The sequence below is a fragment of the Vanacampus margaritifer genome, chromosome 18 (genome assembly GCF_051991255.1).
Source record: "Vanacampus margaritifer isolate UIUO_Vmar chromosome 18, RoL_Vmar_1.0, whole genome shotgun sequence".
Lineage (NCBI taxonomy): Eukaryota > Metazoa > Chordata > Actinopteri > Syngnathiformes > Syngnathidae > Vanacampus > Vanacampus margaritifer.
Window position 1 is genome coordinate 1,807,318 of NC_135449.1, and position 20,187 is coordinate 1,827,504.

The 20,187-nt window shown below is 42.3% G+C and overlaps 1 protein-coding gene across 1 annotated transcript; it reads right to left on the reverse strand.

The window, feature by feature from the left end:
- Positions 1-46: 46 nt before the first annotated feature.
- LOC144038602 (carbohydrate sulfotransferase 15-like) lies at positions 47-19,212 on the reverse strand. Its single transcript, XM_077551202.1, has 8 exons — positions 18,965-19,212; positions 10,240-10,782; positions 8,612-8,951; positions 5,831-5,974; positions 4,646-4,805; positions 4,162-4,318; positions 2,423-2,570; positions 47-2,123 (listed from the first exon to the last, which is right to left on the reverse strand). The coding sequence occupies exons 2-8, from the start codon at positions 10,738-10,740 to the stop codon at positions 1,891-1,893; spliced, it is 1,683 nt and encodes a 560-aa protein (XP_077407328.1). The 5' UTR covers positions 10,741-10,782; positions 18,965-19,212; the 3' UTR covers positions 47-1,890.
- Positions 19,213-20,187: the final 975 nt, after the last annotated feature.

The window sequence follows — 20,187 nt, forward strand, 5'->3', positions numbered from 1 at the left end:
CGTTGATGTGCACGTCACCAAAAAAAAAAAACCCCAGCGTGAAGCAATGTCGGAATGATTCCCAGTTTTTCAAAGGCCACCTGAGCTTTTGCCTTCAGTACTGTTAAGGAACCATTTTAGGTTCATTTGAGGACATTTGCAGATGTGAGAAAATTCAGCCACTGAAGCCAGTTTCCGTTTTTGGTAGGCATGTGTATCATGACTGAGTAGACCCACAAAAAAAAGTCTCAAAAATTCCGCCCGAACACACAAAGGAAATCTGCCATTTTGGTTTGAAGAATTCCAGAGGCCCCTTCAGAGGGACAGAGTTAATATTAACTTGGTTTATACGCCAGTTAGTGAAAATTAGATAGAGGAAGGTTGCATATAAAAGAGGCCGCGTCAAGGAAGAACCACAATCCAGTCGAATCCTCGATCCAACAACATGAAGACCGTCCTGAATTTACAAATACAAATCATCAGAAAATGCCATTAATAACTCAAACGGTGTGTTGTGTGTATTCTTTTTTCCATATTCAAGTCACATACTATAAAATAATTGCCTTAAATTAATAAGTTTGATATCCTTGACAATATATTCCATGAGTACAATTGACATTGTATATGAACATTTTAAACTTGCCTTTTTGTAAATACCTTAAAAATAAACCATACAGAAAGTTTCGTAATCTTGAGCAATGGCGTTGCTAAATACTTACCAAGGTGCGTTTGCACCCTCTAGTGGACGAAAGCAGTAAGTCACACAACATACCATTTGGTTATTTGTAGTGTAGCGCTTACGGTTTGGTCACACAAGGAAGGTTTAGTAAAAGTTGTGAACCATCAGTTGGAGAGACCACCTTTAGTTCCACCGAGGATGCTACACCGAGTTCTTTCAGAGAAAATTCAGGCCCTGGCCTCGACCCAGTTTCTCTGAGCTTCATGAAATTTGGTAGGCAGGTAGATCATGATCCGCAAAAAAAAGTCTCAAAGCAACGTCTGAGAAGTCACAGGAAGTCTGCCATTTTGATTTGAAGAAGGCATTTTAGGCTCAATTTGGCCATTTCCAGGCATCCTTTCAAAAGCTAACTAGCAAAAGCTAAATAGTACTAAAGGCGAAAGTGTCAGATGGCCTTGAAAAGCTGGTAATCTTCCCGGCACTGCTTCATGCTGCCTTTTTTTTGTGTGTGTGTCAACAATGTGTTGCAATAAGTGGTTTTTTTTTATTTATCTTCAGCATATGTTTGCATACTGTTGTGAAAGAAAGACATTTATTGACCCAAAAATTGTAGGCTACAAATGTGTTGAAAAAGAACCACAGGATTTTTTTAAACTTTTTTTTTTTTAAAGTCTTTATACTGTACATCTTCAGACAAATCACTTGCACACACGCACGCACACGCACACTTGTGCTATTTGCCATCTTTGTTTGGTTTCTGCTGCTTTCATAACTTAAAATAATTTTAAATAAAAAACAAAGTGAGCACTTGAGAAAGATGGTGATGATGATGATACGTGTAAACTCAGGCCCGACCGATTCTGATGTTTGAATGAATAAAAATTCTGCTAATCGTTTGATTGGCCAATTAATTAAAACATATATACAGTATATATAATGAATAAAAATAACTTCTTGTTAAGTCCCTTAATGCTTAAATCGGTTGAGGTCGGGCCCGACAGTGAACGCTCAAAATTGGCTGTTAAGCATTCGTCAATTTGCTACTTTTGTTCTCAGCCTAAAGCCACTTCTAATATAAAAGTAGTGCTTTGGTGCCATGTTGAAGTGAGGGGAGAGCTTGATTGCGTCAGACCGCAGCCTTGTCTCGTAAAAAAAAAAAAAAAAAAAAAATGCTTTGCTGCTATCTTGTGGCATCTACAGGCAATTGAAAGCCTTTTTGGACGGCGTTTCGCTTATTCCGGTGGTTCACTGTGTATGTCCGGGGTCAGGGGTCGGGGTTGTGAATCCCAGAGGAAGGCGTCGTTGTGCAAGACTTGCGCCAGCTTGCGGTTGAAGGGCGCATAGAAGTGGCGTAAGACGTGCTGCGTGGCGGGCAGCATGGGGCCCAGGTTCTTGTCCGCCGGCCTCCTGCTGTTGGAGGCGGGGCTTCTGTTCAGCTCCGACTCAATTGGCTGGCTCAGCGGCCCTGTTGGTGCGGGGCCACAAAATACAAAAGTCATTCAACTGTTTTATTACATTTTCATTTCTTGTTCTTGATTAGGTTGACAGAAAAGCTTCTTTTTTTCCCCCTAACTTCAAAATGAATTGTAATTGCAAAACATTGCCACTAGAGGGTAGTATTGCACTAGCTGCGCTTAGAATGAATAGTTTTTGGTCATTCATGGGCCAAAAATAGCACAAATATGGAGCAGGGAAAAAAACAGAAGACTAAATCATGTCCTTTTTTGTTGTTGTTGTTGTTTTAGGGAAAAAGTCATATGTCACCCAGGCCAAGGAAGCGGAAGACGGTGTGCATGGTGTACTTCCTGTTGGAGGCGTGATCCTCAAGCCTCAGCACCAGTATATGCTCGGGGCCGAACACGCTCAGCCAGTCCAGCAGGTAGACCACGTAAAGGCCCACCTGCAGTCGCACCTGCAAAACAAGAAAAGAAAAAAGTTGGGTAACATTTTGGGGTTTCATTTTTTACCTGTTTAAATATTTTTCTTATTACTTATTAGTAGGCTACTTTGTAAAGTATTTTTTTGATGATGTTTAGTTTTATTCACAGTTCTTAATTTTTGTTTGGTTGTTGTAGTTTAAAGCGGTGGTATTTTTGTATAATGCATAATTAATCATTTTAGATTAATAGTTTTAGTCTGCCGCCTACTGTCCAGGATGGGCTACTACATTTAGTGGTGCCCATTTTTAGCAAAGGTCAAAGGTAAAGAGCAAGATGGCTGCCTCAAGTTCACGTGTGTGAGTTGCGGACATGGAAGCAGGCCTTTCGGCAAGAGAAGGTTTTTCAAAGTACTTTTTTAGACATTCTGCTTTATTTTCCATCTTGAAAGTAGACTTTATTATCAACTCATCTCCCCATCCGGCATCCAAAAACCTGTTCCAGACCCGACTTCCTGGCCTGAACAAACAAAACAAACAAATGGTGAGTGAATGCGTTGATGCCTTGCTGAGGAGACCTGTATCCGTTTTGGAATGTTCTTTTTTCCTTCAAATGTCCTTCGATATCCTTTTATCAGGCTTCAAAGATAATTTGGGTTGGAAATGAGCAGGATGCTATTTTGATTGGTCATTTTGAACTGTCTGTTTTCTAATTCATATTCAAAAATATTGAATATGGGAATTACCCTGATTGGGCCTCTGTTCTGCATGATCTGCTTTCCTCTGATTGGCTCGTTTCGGATATGCGGGTGGACATCTTGTGACTACTTGCTTCTCTTCATTGTGTTTGGCTCCACTGAAATTGGCCGGCCTTTGATTTGCACCTAACTGACTTTTTACACGACATTTTAAGTTACTTCACTCATGAGATGAATTTTTGTCTCAATTAAAATTAATGAAAATTTGAATTAAAAAAAATTCTTTTTTTTTTTTTTCCTCAGGAGAGCTCAGTATTGTTCATTCGATTTGACATCATCATTGCTCTCCTTTTTTTTTTTTTTTTTTTTTTAAAAATCCAACAAATCAATTAAAAAAAATTTAATAAATTAATAAAAAAAATTCTTAATGTTTTCTGTACATTCTTAAAATCAAGATTTGATTATGACACAAAAAAACTGACTACATTCCTAAATAGGATATTTGTTTTTCCTAAAAAAAAATTAAATAAAATTAGACTTATGTCTCAAATCACAATTGAAGACATTTAGCCTGTTTTCTGACTCGCTCTGCCTTGATCAAATGACCTTTAGCCTTTGTTTACTTATGTTGCCATTTAGCTTACAAACTAGCTAACGAGCCGCTGGCTTGTAGCTGACCAAGTGTCATCGTTTGTCCCTAAAACTTTCCTCACTGTCTGTGAGGACAGCTGTAATGCGTTTTGCACGCTCCAGCAGGCGTGAGGCCATATTAGCGGATGGGCAATTAGGCCATTGGCGGAGCGTGGTGAGCCCGTAATGGGCCAGTCTGCTCTGGGGGCTCTGGGGGCACTGGGGGGGGGGGGGGGGGCTTAGACTGGAGAGCGCTCGGTGCCACTCCGGAGTGTAGCGTGGCACGGCGCAGCACTCACGGGCATGGCGTTGTTGACGCTGGTGTTGTAGACGCAGGAGCGAAGCGTGTAGTCGACCAGGCAGCCGTCCAGCAGCTGCAGTGACTCGGACACCTTCTCGTGGAAATCCTCCGCCGACTTGTTGGCGATGCCGAAGTACAAGTAGTCCGAGTACAGCCTGGAAAGGCGAGCACAAATACATAATGGGATGGACGTTTAAAAAACGTCTTTTGAAGACGTATTTGACGGCTAGTGAATAAATAAAAAAAAGACAGATTAATCAATTATTTAATTCATCGTTTCTGTAGGTGCTGCCCTTTAGTGAAAGTGGCTGTTGTCAGCTCAGGTTAGCCTGGCTAACCGTTAGCCGCTAAGCGCACCTCTAAATGCGTACTGTAGCGCCGTTAAAATAAAGAAGTTGAGCATGCGACATATGTCCAATAACCTTCAACTGGTGAAAATGAATTTGTGTTTTTTCGAGCGTGGTGGGGATTATGACGCGTACCTTTCCACCGGGTCCCTGAGCATGACGATAAAGCGGGCGTCAGGCTGCAGGGCGTGCACAAAGTCCTGGATGAGGAAGGGCGGCTCCCCCCCGGTGGTGACGTTGCCGTAGAAGTACACCCAGGCGTTGTTGTCCCACATTGTGGACGCGCTGGCTTCGCCTGCAAAACACAAAGAGGTCGCCATTTTTGTGGTACAAAAAAAACTGGGAAAAAAATGCTTCCAATGAAGAATCTGCGAGTTTCTTTACATGCCGTTGAAGTCCAAATACATGTTCAGGACCTGTATGTCCAGGGAGTGACGTTTTTCAGGAATTTGGGTTGAAATTACAAAGCAGTCAAAGTCCCAAAGTTTTATGAGGACTTTTCTTCCCCATTTCTTTGAAAATAAAAATTGTTAGTCGTGTTGACATTTTGCATCGACTACATGGGCTAATTTTGACCATTTTTGTGAAATGGCATCATCAACTTGTCACACTACATTTATCATTTATTACTTTTTAAGATTTACAGTAAACAAGACAAAGTCAAGACAATCATCTCCCTGAATTTCGTCGGGACAGACTTTGCAATCGGCAACCACCAGCTGTAAATGTGCATTATTGCCCCCTGTGGAGGTTTGAGGTTCTACACCGAATTTAAAAGTCAAGCCACTGATCATATTTGATATATTCGAGGAACCATTTAAAATAACACAAAGTTCTAGTATAGTGCAACAAAAAAAAAAAAAAACTTGAAATTGGATTTATGCCACCGTCGAGGTCCAATCATCCAGACAGAGTCAAAGGACGGCTCATGTGAAAGGTTGATGCGGCAAACTGGCTTTCGAAAGGGACGTCACTTTGGCCGGAGACGCTCCCTGAGGAACGGTGTGTGAATACCGACCGGGGGATTTAGGGCCTTACGCGGGATTATTTATTTAGAGCGAGAAACAAAACAAACTAGCCAGCTAGCAGTTATCGTAGCAATTCATACGATAAATGAATTACAAGGGAATTTAACGCCGCGTTTTTTTTGCGTTCTCATCCACATCTAAAGCTCGTATCCCATTGAGGGTGGGGGGGGGGGGGGGACGTGTGCGACGCTAGCAAATATTGATTTCACGTCACGTTTTCGCGTTAACATTTGGTCACAATTGTGTCACGTATTTGATCCAGCTTTGGCATTCAAACGTGACGCCATCTTACCAACGATGATGTCGGGCTGACTCGGCGTCCCGCTGTCGTTGGCCGCCAAGCTGCCCTGGATGAGGTGAGCGGCCTGATCGAACAAGTCCAGGTAGTCCTCCACCGGGTAGCGGTTGTGGAAGCCTTCACTCAGACGGATGATCCCTGCAGGGTGGGGGGGAAACGAATAAGAAAGTGTGCATCCATGCGGCTAAATGCTAACGCTAACACTGTCTGAGTTGACTGTGCTTTTGTGCTTCGATTAAAGTGTGCTTTCCTAATGGCTGGAAAAATGTGTTTCCATCAGAGTCAATGTGCTCTGATTACAGTACGCAAAGTAAAATAGCTTGAGTGGGCGAGCAGTACGCGGATAATGAGCCGGGCCGGGTGTCGCCGTACAGCACCTCCTTCTTCTAAAACGTGAAAGAGAGAAAAAAAAAAAGAGAACTCTGGGAAAACGTTCCCTAGCTGCATCATTATTCCATGTGTCGCATGCAGCTCGCAAGGTGGGATGGCGGGCGGGCGACGCCAAGACGCCGATCGCTGCGGGGAATTATTATTTTTTTGTTTCATCTTGTTGCTTTTTGATCGTCGCGCATGATTTTTTTTCCTACTGATGTTTGTGGTGAGTGACATCTTGTAGCGTCACTGCTGAATATCAAGGCCAGGAATATCATGTATAATATATTTTCATGCAAAAGGGCTGTGTAATTGGATCCGGAATGCGTTGATGCGCAATTGCTAGTTACGTCAACTCACAATATTGAGTTTACAAAAACAACTGTACCCTCGAATCAAGTTTTCCTTTTTGATATGATTGGAAATGCCATTAATCCGCTTTCCTTCACATTCTGCTGTGTGCGCCTTGGCCACCTGGTGGCAGTATAATACAGACACAAACTACAGTAATATTGGTCTTTCTTTGCAGAGGATAAGGAATATTTGCCTGTGGGTATTATGTTGCTCAAATATTGTTGCTTAAAGAGTTATAACGCTGCGTCTAATGATTTTATTTTGTGTGGTAGCAATCAGCTATCAGCGATTACTAGCACAACGTTGTGGTCTTGTTTGAAGTACTGAATGTGTATTTCTCTTTATTTTATTTTAAATCCCGCAGGCGCAAAAGAAGCCGCGTGACTTTAAAACAAAAATGATGAATATTGCTACATTGCTACAAAAAAACAACACGTGAGTATGAGTCACACAGATGAAATCAAAGCAAATCTTTTCCCCTCCTATCTGAAGTCGGCATCGCGTGGAGCGTGATCAATGCGCGAATTAGATTTGTGAGCTCGAGCGTCATCAAGGGTGCAGTCAAAAGGCTTTGAAAAAAAAAAGATTTGGCTCTCGGCTCTGGAAAATTGCAACATCAACAACATGACAAAAACCTCCTAGTGAAATTATTTGAAGTTGTTTTTTTTTTTTTTTTGCTTTAAAGCAGCTCGAAGCATGGCCATAAAAAAAAAACAGGATAGAATGGCAGTCCTGTGGCGGGAAACCGGCGTGCAAATTAAGTCGTCATCCTGCGATTACACGGCAGCTGTTCTTAAAAGGCGGTATTAGGAGATTATATCGATGCGTCGCGTGGGAGCGCCGGGTCGCTTTCAACTCTCCGTCATTATCTGGCCTGCTTCCGCAATCAAGTCGTCGCGGCTTTGAAGCAGGCTGTCACGTCAGCGTGATCGGCGCACCGACTGACTTGAGCTTCTGTCTTTTTTTCTTCTTCTTCTACAATTTTATATTATTATTATTATTTTTATTTTTTTATTTTATTAACTCATTCACTGCCATTGACGGCTATAGACGTCAAAAATTCATTTGAACTATTCCTATTAGTTAAATTTTTTTCCCACTTTTGTTAAAGAGTACGAAAACCGAGAATGTTTTAATTGTACATTTAGAACAGATATAAAGTTTGTGATTAATCGTGAGTTAACTAGTGAAGTAATGCGATTAATTCCGATTAAAAATTTTAATCGCCTGACAGCCCTAATTTTTTATGATCTTTTCTCTTTTTTTTTTAATCGCGTCAGGCAATATTTTTTTTTAATTGTAATTAATTGCATGACTTCAATAGTTAACTCACGATTAATCACAAATTTTATATCTGTTCTAAATGCACAATATATTTTTCTAGATTTTCATACTCTTAAGTGGAAAAAATGTTAAATTAATAGAAATAGTTCAAATTAATTTTTGACGTCTATAGCCGTCAATGGCAGTGAATGAGTTAATTTAAAAATATATATATATATTTTGTACGTGCGTGTGAGTCTGTATTTATTAATTCACCTAAAACCTATTAAAAAATCCCATACCGTTCACCTAAACCGAACACTTCCAGCCAGAGTCGTGAGGCCAGTCAGGAGACCCGAGGAAGGACCAAAGAAAGGAAAGTGAATTCCAGCACTGGCCAGACTTCAGACTTGAGCTTCTGTCTTAATCAGAGCTCGGCCTAAGTCATGAGTGAGTCAAGTCTGAATAGTGGAGCAGATAAGTGGTGATGGAATTTAGTCGATACAGTTATCGGCCACTGCTTATGGTCTTATTTTTGAAGTGAACTTTTAGTTCTAGTGCTTGGCTGGACGCGAGTCAAGTCTCGTGACTCGGGTCTCTCACTTCTGGGCATTAAGCAGCTGGGACCATATTTTGTAAGCTAAGTATATATTTGTTTAGGTGGCATGCTAGGGAATGATTGTAATGAAATCTTATCACACACTACTAATTACCTCCATCTTAAATTTAGGCTGTTTTTAACGAGTGTCTCCATAAAGCTGCGTTACAAGCATCTGGCGAACTCACCAAACCTCTTGCGGGTCCACCAGTGCGGCTCTTTGAAGGTGGAGAACTTGACGCCGGGGTGCAACCGCAAGCGGTCGTAAAGATCCGTGGTGCCGCACTTTGGCTGTCCGATGATGTAGAAATACGGCAGGCAGCGGATGCGGTAACGCTTTCCGTCGCGGCTCGATAAGTGCTTTGGGAAAGTGCTCCTCAAGTGCTGGAAGACGGCACGGAAGCTGCGTGCGTAGCGCGCGTACGAGTTGGCGCCGTACGGGTCAGAGGTGGCGTTGCCGGAGTACTCCTCGTACCAGCAGGGGTTGCGGAAAGCTGGGAGGAATTGGCGGGGGATGACTGAAAACATCTAAAAAGACAAAAATGAATCCAGAATTAGCGGGAAGTTAGCATGAGTCAGACAGGAAAAACCTCAGGCCCTGAAGGATTTGACGTGAATTTCTTTTTGCTTGTGCCCATGGTCATGTCTGTTAAGATGATTTTTTTTTAATGGTCTGAATAGGCTCCAATAAGGTTTATGTTCCAGAGTGGTTGACGGGAAACCCAAAACTAAACCCAACGAGCCAGCTAGGCTAACAAAGCCTAGCTACTTTCTTATAGTAGCATTCATGACGCAAATGAGTTTTTAAAGGCTTTCACTAGACTTTTTCCAAGTTAGTGTTGGCATCACAAAGACAAGAACAACTTGGAGAAAGTCAAGTTTGTTGGCATTTGGAGACCAATCATGACCTTTTCTTGACCTAATCCCCAATCGTTTGGTTTTTGCTGTTTTTTCCGTTGCTAAATCAAAAGGAAAATACCCAGACCATGTGAAGGCGCTTGTCAGCCGTGTGGGACACTGCAGGTTTTGGTCTAGATCCCATACCCTAAATCAAACCACCCAAGACATGGGACCTGTTCCTGAACGCAGCATGAATTATGAAACAAAGTGTACAGGATTGTCGGTCCTGAACTAAAACTAAAATATTGCATTACAACGGTGTTGATCAATATCAATGCCAACCTCGATCTCGGCATTATCAATGTTTGTATCGATCTTATGAGATAGCGATATAAATGCAAACGTTTGGACGAGCGTTCCTGAATGCAGCACGGACAACTCTCACAGTCTCCTCACATTTCAGATTGTCTCACGGTCAAAGGCCTAACGACGCCGAATGCAATTAGCGTCCAGATACGTTGAACGCGGGATATCGATCGTCCTGTGGGGGGGGGGGGGGGGGCGCGCTCCTTTTCATTAGCGCGTCGGACGAGAAATGAGTTATGTCGCAAACAGCCGAGGCAGAAGTCGTTATCGTTCCAATTAATGGCCAATCTAAGACGGGGGCTGAGGCAGCCCTGATGGAAGACCTGAGTTGACTTTGAGATTTCAGTTTCAGTTTTGTACACGGCAGACCGTAGAGGTCGCGTTGAATTCTGGAATCTTAGAATTGAAATCATCAGCATTAAAGCCAACAGTGACATCTTCATTGTGGTTAACTTTGCAAAGTGAAATTTTGTGTCTCTCATGAGTAGACCCACAATAAAGTCTCCAAAAGCCATATCTGAAAAGACCAAAGACATCTCTCCTTTTCATGCAAAATGGCCGCTTTGAGGAAGAACGGCAAGTCGCCGATTGCCTGGAATCTGTTACTCACATGTTGCTCACTGTCAACCAGAGCCTTAAGCTCCGGCAGCTGTCGATCACCGCGGAACTCCACCTTGGACGCGATGGACTTGACCACCAGCTGAAGGTGCGCATAGTCCTTGACCGACGACAGGTTGAAGGCAAAGGGTCCCGGGGGGTTGACTAAATGGTGATAAGGCGACGGCGTTAGCAGAAGGTCCTTCCTGTCCCCCGTCAGGATGTACGAGGCCATGATGACGAACGTGACGGCCATGCCGAGGAGGACTCCGCAGAGTCGAACCTTCCGGAAGCAGCCTGGCGCGCTCCACCTCCTCGGGAGCTCGCGCTTCACCTGCAGGACGGCGAACAGGTTCATGGGCGCCTGGTCCACCTGCAGGAGCAGCGGTCTCTTGCAATAGTCGTCCCCCCCGGAGTCCAGCAGGGTGTACTTGTAGTCCATGCGGGTTATGGTCCGCGAGTGTTGCCTGGCAGCGGCAGGCCAGAGTTCGGGCGAGGTTCGCTGACTGTCCATGATGGGGCGGGACACGCGGCCACCTCATCCGCTGACGTCTCCCTGACAAGAAGACAAACCAGATTGATTCATGGTTTTCCTACACGTAGTTTGTAGATCCACGTGCAAGCATGATGGAAGACACATTAGTGAAAACCACAGGACAACTAAGACAAAACCAGGAAGTTGCGTTTTTTCTGTTCTGAAAATTTGACTGATTCACTTGCAGTTGACGCAATAAAAGTCAGATGATGTTGCAAAAGATTTTCGGGGTTATGCGCGGTTGTTCCTCTCACTGACTCACTTTTTTTTTTTTTTATCCCTTCCCAATCTTATTTGGAAAGCGTTGGAACGAAGGAGCTGGGAAATAACTTTCATCAAGAAAATTCCAAGTCAGACCTGTAAGCCAGAGACAACAACCACCCATCCATTACCTGCCGCTTATCCGGGGTCGGGTCGCGGGGGAAGCAGCTATAGCAGGGAAGCCCAGACCTCCCTTTCCCCAGCCACTTCAACCAGCTCCTCCGGCTCGATCCCAAGGCGTTCCCAGGCCAGCCGAGAGACATAGTCTCTCCCTTGCGTGTCCTGGTTCGTCCGTGTGGGACATGCGCCGGTGAGACACGCCCTGAACCACCTCCCCAGGGAGGCTTCCAGTCGGCATCCACACCAGATGCCCGAGCCACCCACTGGCTCCTCTCTATGCGGAGGAGCAGCGCCCGCTTGTCCTAATGAGAAACATATTTCACTTCTTTTTCCTCCCTATGTCACTTTAGGGGATCCATACAGCCCAGATTTTTGCATATATTAAACAAAAAAAAAAATCTGCCCCTGAAGCCAGTTTCACTTGGCAATGTGAAATTTGCTAGTCATGTCTATCATTAGTCGACCCACAAAAAAGTTTCAGGAAAGCCAAGGCACAAGAAGTCTTTGGCCATTTTTGGTTCAAAATGGCAATTTGGGCCTTTTTAAACACAAACGCCAAAGACCACTACCAATGTAGGAAATCGAGTATTTTATTTTAAGTGTTTTTACTCTTGAACCGCCAACACCCCAGCTGCATGCCCTCGCAATATGGAAGCAAGCGATAAGGACATGTGGGATGGATTCCAAGGGGCGGCGAGCTTTGGTCGGACATTCAATCTAACAAAGCCGGTATGGGTCGGAGGAGAGATGATATCGTCAGGAATTCGTATTTCTCACGCGGATCAAGAGGCCGGAATGAGCGAAATGAGGAATTCTCTTTTTTTTTTTTTTCGACTCAAGAAAAAAAAAAAAAATCAAGATAACGGAGGTCAGTGAATGCAACCGCCGGGATCGCTCGCACGAGCCGCTTATGCAGACGTGATGTAGTGAAGACGTGCCGCCACACCTGCGCTCATTCATCAGGCGATAAGAAGCGCTGTGGGGGTGACTCATCCACGACAACCCCCTCACAGGTTGCACCCCCATCACCCCCATCTGTGGAACCGATAAGAGGATGCCTCGTCCTGGCTCAGGCGGTGTCATTTACCTCGCCATCTCGCCACAGCAACGCAGGCGCGCCGCACCGGCAGCGGAATAACAAGTAACCCTCCCCCACGCCATTCCCCCCAAGCTTGGCAAAGAGGCTTTTTATCCATGAAAAAAAAAAAAAAAAAGACCCCCGAGGAACAGCTGAAACTAGACAGATCGGAATTTTAATTATTTTTTGTTTGTTTTTTGCACGCACACAAAAAAAGACCCACCATCAATTAATAATATTATACAATTTTCAGCAACAAAAATTCAACATCTTCAGCTGCTATTTCATTTTTCAGCTGCAAAATGTCACTTGCAAGTCACCAGGCCCGGCAGGCCTGAGCAGTCGAGACGGTTCACTCTAAAAACAGTTGGGTCAAAAGTAACCCAATTATGGACTGATTCACTTTCTGGGTTGTTTTATACAAAATGACCCCATTTTTTGAGTTGTTTTACATTAAAAGACCAATTTCTTGACTCAATATTGGGTCAAATTGACCCAAGTAGAGGATCGGTCCATTTTTGACCCATAGTTGAGTTATGTTTGACCCAACTGTTTTTTAGATCGTAGCATCCAACATCAGCCAATCATGTTAGGCTCTCTTGGTTGGCTGAGGTTGGACGACTTCTCCATCGATTGTTTTGGCCTGGCTTTGCCAAATTTGCAGCTGAAATTGGAATTTTTGAAGCTGAAGTGTGTATTTGAGTGTGTGTTAGTAATTTAGATCCGGAATCTGTTGGCACCTAGATTTCATTTTTAAGAATCCTAATATTAATCAAAATATTTTCTTTGTAGTGCTACTTTAAAGAAAATAAGCACCATTATGGTCTTTTTTTTTGTTTTTACATTTCATTTTAAAAGCAATAAAGTCAAATGATATGTTTCTTCGTTTTAAGAAATCATAATAATTAAAGCCAACAGGGAAATAAACATTGAATTTTATTTGGGGAAAACGCACTAAGTGGTGTGAAATGTGAACTATTTTCCAACAGGCCCTTTCACCCCAATTAAAAGTTCAACAGGAAGCCACGGTCATGTGACTGCGCAGCCACCCTTTGATCGGTGCAAGATGAGAACAAGGAAGAAAGAAAAGTGGCTTCGCTCACCACAAACAAGCTGACAGATGAAAAAGGTTGAAGTATTCCTTTTTTTTTTTTTTTGGAACGCACAAAAGTGCGGAGTGACGAGTGTAAATGGTGCGTCTTAAGTGTGTCAACAAAGGAAATCAATTTCCACTGAGACGTCAAATGAAGCGAGAGCAAAGCTGACGAGTCGAGCGTGAAATTAATCCGGCGATGTGAGGGGGGGGAAAACAGCCGGCAATTGGATTTCCTCCTCACCACCGTCGACATCACTTTTACGTATACGAGATGCTGTTATATCCATGCCAGGCCTGTAGAGGGCGGTGTCATTGGTTTTTAAACATTTTGCATATTTCATGCCACCCCAACTCTCCACCATGACTATAAATAGTATAATATGTTTGTCTCTAAAATGTCTTGGCATTTAAACAGGGGTGTGTAGACTTTTTAGATCTGTCTATCTACTGTATGTTCCCCGTTCCAACTTATATTTTATTCATCTTGTCATCTCGCTTGAGGCCAACGGAGATATTTAACAGCGTAAACAATCACAGGAGCTAAAAAAAAAAAAAAAAGACAGCAAGATTTTGCAAGGATGCGTGGGAAATAATGCAGCCGCTCTTTCCGATGAATAATTGATCAGGCTGAACTTGGTCTGCGCCTGCAACTCGGCATCCAACTTTCATGTTTGTTTCAGCTCACGTGACCTCGAGTCGTTCCGATGCGGTCCCGTGTTGGGGAGGATTCATGTCATCGTTGCACATTTGATCTTTAGAAACCACAAATGCGGCCGGCAGGAAGTGCAGAAATGTTCCACTACTGATTCAGGCTGATAAGAAGACTGCAATCGTTGAAAAAAATATATATTTATGGCAATGTTACAAAGGAAATCATTTTAAAAAGCGGCAAGCGTGTAATAAAAGGGATGGATGGATAACAAAATAGGTTTTGAAAGTACTACTAAGAATAAGAAAATAAAAATGAAAATATAGTCATTTGAAAAAAAAAAACAATCCAGGCTACAAAAAAATATATAATTAAAAACACAAATTTATTGGCAAAAAAATGGTGTAATAAAGTAAATAATTCAAACAAAAATAATACAATAAGATATAAAACAAGTATTTGAAAACAAAAATTGAAATAAAATATAATGAAAATAAAAATGATGCTACTCAAAAATAAATTAAAAAATAATTTAGATGACTATAAACATAGTGGTGTGAAACAAAATACCAGATTTTTTTTTTTTGGGTTTTACTAAATAGGGATGTAGCAATAACGGCAGTATCCTGTGCTGGTTATTACTGCAGTTTAATTTAAATTAGGAGTGTTTTGGTCACTGAGGCAGTTATCACTCCCAAAAATCAGTCAGACCAGCAAATATTTTTCAACACATTGTGAACTACAATAGACCATGATGACAATGACATGGCCACGCCTACTTCTTTGTCACTACTGTTAGTATGCACAACAATTAACTCTTTGACTGCCAGACGTTTTCAGAAACGGGTTGTCGCCACTGCCAGCCGATTTAAGCATTTTGAGTGATCTTTCAAGGTCCACAGAAAATGTTGTGTTTGGACTATGGAAACACACATACTACCAAATGAAAGATTGGACTCTCAGCTTTCATCAGAAAAAAAAAGTTTGTTTCTACCTTATTCCGTTCTTCAGTAATCAACAATAGAAACTGGTTACTTTCACCGAAATTCTCTCTTTTGAAACAAAAAACGGAGAAAAAGCGGTTCCAATTTCGCCGTCAAGCTCGAATTCACCTTCATCATCATCGAGGATGATCACCGTCGTCATCAATGTGCTCTTTTAGCGTTGGTCGATGCCTTTCGTCTTGTAAGTGTAGAGCTGCTTGCAAACGCTCGCCATTGCCCGTTCCCTCCTCCATCGAGCTCCATCTAACGTCTTCTACTGCCGCGTCAATGCTTTCCAACCACGGAGTCACCCTCATCTTCATCATCGATGATGATCATCGTCGTCAACAATGTGCTCTTTCAGCGATGCTTTTGGTCTTTGAAAAAAACGGCTCGGGCGTGAGCTCCTCGCGACCGGCCGCCATTTTTCCTTTGTCTTCCATTCTCATCTCCTGCTCGACGCTCTAGCTCCGCCTCTACTGACGCCCACCCGATCTTGTCAAAAGAGAGTCATCGCTGCCCTCTAGGGGCCAAAAATAGTCATTAGGCACAACAGACAGACTTGAAACTTTCACCAGACATGCGGAAGGGTTTCCTCTACCCGTTTCAAAAAAAAAAAAAATCATTGGATGACGTCTTTTGACGTCATTGGCAATGAAGCGTAGGTTTTTACTTGACGTCTTTAAACGTCAGTGGCAGTGAAAGAGTTAATTATTGTGCTTTTTTTTTTTTTTTAAACAATATCTTGAGTTCTATACAGTATCGTACCTTTTTTTTTTAACATGGCCAACCTCCTCACAATATTGTGATAATGATCGCATCCTGAGGTTCACGTCGTGACAACTGTCGTATGGTGACGTTTGGATATCGTTACATCCCCACAGCGGTGCAGCGCGGATGTAAATCAACACGTAGTCGGCTAAACGTATGTGACGTTAACGGCCCCAAAGTGTCTTCAGTGATCCAAAACAAAGCTCCCGATGCACGCTGGCCCCACTTCAACCAACACAGCAACATCATCATTATCGCATCATAACAATAGAAAGTCGCCACATAATGGCCACTAGACAACGCAATAAGCGCCAAGCATGTTTGCTGACAAATTGTGAGATGTGTTTATGAAGGAAAAAGGCCATTTTCAAATTTGCCAGCTGTTCCGCTCTGTGGACAAAAACAACACACATACACACGCTTTGTGTTTCCAGCCGTAGTGTAATTAGGAGTCTGCCGCTTCACAACCATTTAAAGGGCAAGCGCGCGCTCTGATCACTTGACTGTGTAATCAAGGATCATTTTCATGAGAAAAACATCACCATGCTAAAAACTACAGCTGACCGACGGTAATGTGAAAGTAAGTGCTTGAGGGGTTTTTCAACGCCATCGGACTCACAGGAATCGTACCTCCAGCTCCTTTCTGTGCGCGTCTGTTTTCAATGGAAGGCAAAAATCAAATTTATTCCTCCGCAAAAAGATGCTTCACTCCAGCTCAGGCACTCTTGCGGACGTTTCTATTGGGCAACTGGAATTCAACCTTTTACCGCCAATGACGTGCATATTCGTCAAGTGCCGGTTAAGGTTACTGCTAAATTTTGACGTGGACGAACTTACGACTGGAAATAAGTAAGAAGCAGTCATTAATCGCACGTTAAAAAAAAAAAATTGTGCCGTTAAAGGAACTTTAAATGAACTCAAAATTGACACACACATTTTGGCACCCCTAATTTACACCACGCATGAATTTTTTTCAGGGTTTATTTTAAATGTATTTATTTTTTGTATTGCTGATCGTCCATTGCTACAGAAGAACTATGGTCGCTTGTTTGACGATTGCATTTTACTTTATTTAAAAAAAAATAATAATTTAAATTCTGAGAGCGAGAAAAAAGAAAAGAGAGCGCAATGATGATGACCTTTTATTTATTTATTTATTTTCTGAGAGAGAGAGAGAGAGAGAGAAAAAGAAAGGAGAGAAAAAGAAAGGAGAGAAAAATGATGGTGACATGTCGAAATTGGTAAGATTATCGAATGAACAATACTGAGCTCTCTCAGAAAAAATAATTTTACTTTATTACACAATCCTTAGTGACTTTTTTTCTTGCACTTGACGTCTCAATAAATAAATAAATAAATAAATAAATATATATATATATATATATTTGTATGAACTAAAACGAAGCATTTTCAAAAAAAAAAGGAAGATCTTGCTTTAAAAACTAAAACTAACTGAATAAAAAAAAAAAAAACTATTATAACCTTTGTAGAGGTTAGCATGCAGAACGACGCTGCAAAAATCACTTTCACGATCAAGTCAACTTAGAGCGAAACATACGTAACATCTGCCATTTTATGTAACTACAAAGAAATGCCCTCATTCCTTATACACGTAAATTGAGCTGTGAATAAGAGGACTACCCAAGTGAACCAAACTGAATGGGATAGTTGTCAATTGTCATGCTAGTAGCTTAGTAGACTACGTTCATTATGGATGCGACTTGAGAATAATTCCATTTAGAGGAATCACTTGTTCGCTTGCCAGGCCTCTGTCGCAGATGAGGCCGCTTAAAGCACCTCATATGTTGTTTAAAAAAAAATAAAAAAAATTTACCAGGTCTAATAGCTTCTTGTTTACGCAACAATTATCAGGGTTTTTTTTGGTCTGAATTTGTTCTGGAATAAGTTGAATGCATAAAACAGCACTGCAAATTGGGAAATGTATCCGTCTGGATTATAAGGAAGTTTCATGGAAACGCATGAAAATTCCATGGAAGTCGCTCACATCAAAGACACCACAAACACTGCACGCAGTCACAACATCATTCTCGCCAGCTGCCTGCCTGGGTGTAATCACATGGTGTACGCATTTCTGCAACACACACACACACACACACGCATTGCATAAGAAAATGCAAAAGACGCCGGTTGGGAACATGTTGTGGTCATCGAGCAACTTGTATTTTGAGTTATTCTGGTTTATGTGATTTGTTTTATTATTGCAATTCGCCAACTTTCCCATGAGGACGCATCATGGGAGAATCCCGAAGATGATCGGTTATCTACCAATATGCAGATTGTCTTCAAATTATGTATATTGTTGTCATTGTATTTTTTTTTTTCAAATCACAACATTTTGATTTGTAAAATGGAAGTAGCAATATTGCAATAGCTTCTGTTTTCCAGAATTTTTTACAAATAAATTTGATAAAATAAATTTTGTGATATTTATGCTAATTGTTAAAAAAATTATTTGAAGATAAAAAAAAAAGACTTTTAATCGTAAATTTTAGTTAAAAAAAAAAATTATAACAGAATTTGGTGTCGGGGGAAATTAATCGAGTTTATTCATAAAGAAAGTTGATTTTTAGTTAACATATTTGAATTAAAATCCAAATGAAATGAATGCAAATGAATTTCATTAATGAAATTGCATTTGTGCATATTTTCCAAATACTTCAATCAATCAAACCAAACATTTATTTAACCAGAAAATTCAACCCATTGTGATCGAGGACTCCCCCCCCCCCCCCTCCCCTCCAGAAAAACGACTTATTGCTCAACTCAGTCACTCATTGGTCAGCAGGGAGTCTGGTAGGGGTCTCAAAGAGGCACACAATAGCCTACATGCATGCATGAATGTGTGTGTGTGTGTGTTTGTTCTTGGGGACTGGAAACTCACCCCCCCCCCCCCCCACACCACCAACCCCAAATAAACGGCAATTTATCACGCGACTTGTGAGAGTATTCTCGGTCTTATTTGACGGGGGGGTCCAGCTACGCACGCACATGAGAAGTGTGGTGTGTGTGGAGGCATTGATGGTGCGCGCTGAAAGGAGGCCGTTATGCGAGTCTGCGGAGGCGAACGCCCGCAAAACTTTTCCAAGCCGCATTCGACTTGCTTGTGCGTGTGCGAGAGGAACGCGAAGGCGTCTTGGCTGCAAAAAAGCGCGCAACTCTCCAAAACGTCAACGTGCGCGTTTCCACAGTGCTGAACGTTGCCGGCATGTATGTCACGTACGTACCATGTGTTGCCGGCAGCCCCTCACGCGGCCACCGGGATCGAGCAACTTCTCGCCTGGCTCCGGGTTTCCATTCCACAAGGAATGCGTGGCGAAAGACGGGAACAAATCCAATGCGATGGGATTGCGTGAAAACATGCGACGAGTCCAAACTGATGCTGCTCGTCGTCCTCTCTTGTGGTGTCTTCTCGTCTGCCTTCCTTCCTTCCTTCCTTTCTTGCTGCCTGATTGCGATGTGGTGGATGCTTCTCGCTCTGGCTCCTCTCTGATGAGAGAGGGGGGGGGGGGGGACGGGCAGGGGCAGCCCCCCCCCACCCCGCCCCCCTCCCACACAAGTCATGTTATTACATACCTTTTCCATCACACACACGCAAACACATATTTTAATGGAAAGTAGGCGTAACTGAAAAAAATTAAAAAAATGCTCTCACACTATCAAATTAAATGCTCCCACGCGCACTACGGAAAATGTATTTGTTCACATAAACCACTGGAAGGCTTTCACTCACACTACTGAAACACTCTCACGTTCGCTTTTGAAACACTGACACACGACTAAAACACTCAAACGCTCACGTGCGCTACAACAGAAACCTCACATATACAAGTGAAACACACACACACACTACTGAAACATTCTCAGGTTGGCAAACTGAAACCAATCTAACACACTACTGTAACACTCGCATAACTGAAACAAGGTGACAAACTTAATATATCGCTCTTACAATACACCACTGAAACACACATGCACTACAAAAACATTCTCACATTTGCTTCAGAAACGCTCTCACGTGACTAACTGAAACGATCTAACCCACTACAGTAGTAACACTCTCACATACACTAGTGAAACTCTCTCATGACAAGACTAAAACACTCATAGTTGGGCTACTCTACGGAAACACACACACACACACACTACTGAAAATGGATTTGCTCGTATACACTGCTGAAACGCTGTAAGGCTCACACACTACTGAAACACACACTACTTACTGATGCACTTACATATTCACAACTGAAAGGATCTAACACACTAATGAAACACTCTTACATAGACCTATGAAACACACACTACTGAAACATTCTCATAAAAACACTGAAATGCACAAGTGAAATGCTCTCACACTACTGAAAATCCATTTGCTTGTATACACTACTGAAACGCTTTCACACACTTTACATAAACACACTACTGTAACTCTCATACTACTGGAAGGCTC

Coding starts and splice junctions, on each gene's coding strand:
- LOC144038602 (XM_077551202.1), bottom strand. CDS start 10,740: ATGGACAGTCAGCGAACCTCGCCCGAACTCTGGCCTGCCGCTGCCAGG. Junction 2,571..4,161: donor GCGTCAACAACGCCATGCCC/GTGAGTGCTGCG, acceptor CTTGTTTTGCAG/GTGCGACTGCAGGTGGGCCT. Junction 2,124..2,422: donor CTTCCGCTTCCTTGGCCTGG/GTGACATATGAC, acceptor CCGCACCAACAG/GGCCGCTGAGCCAGCCAATT.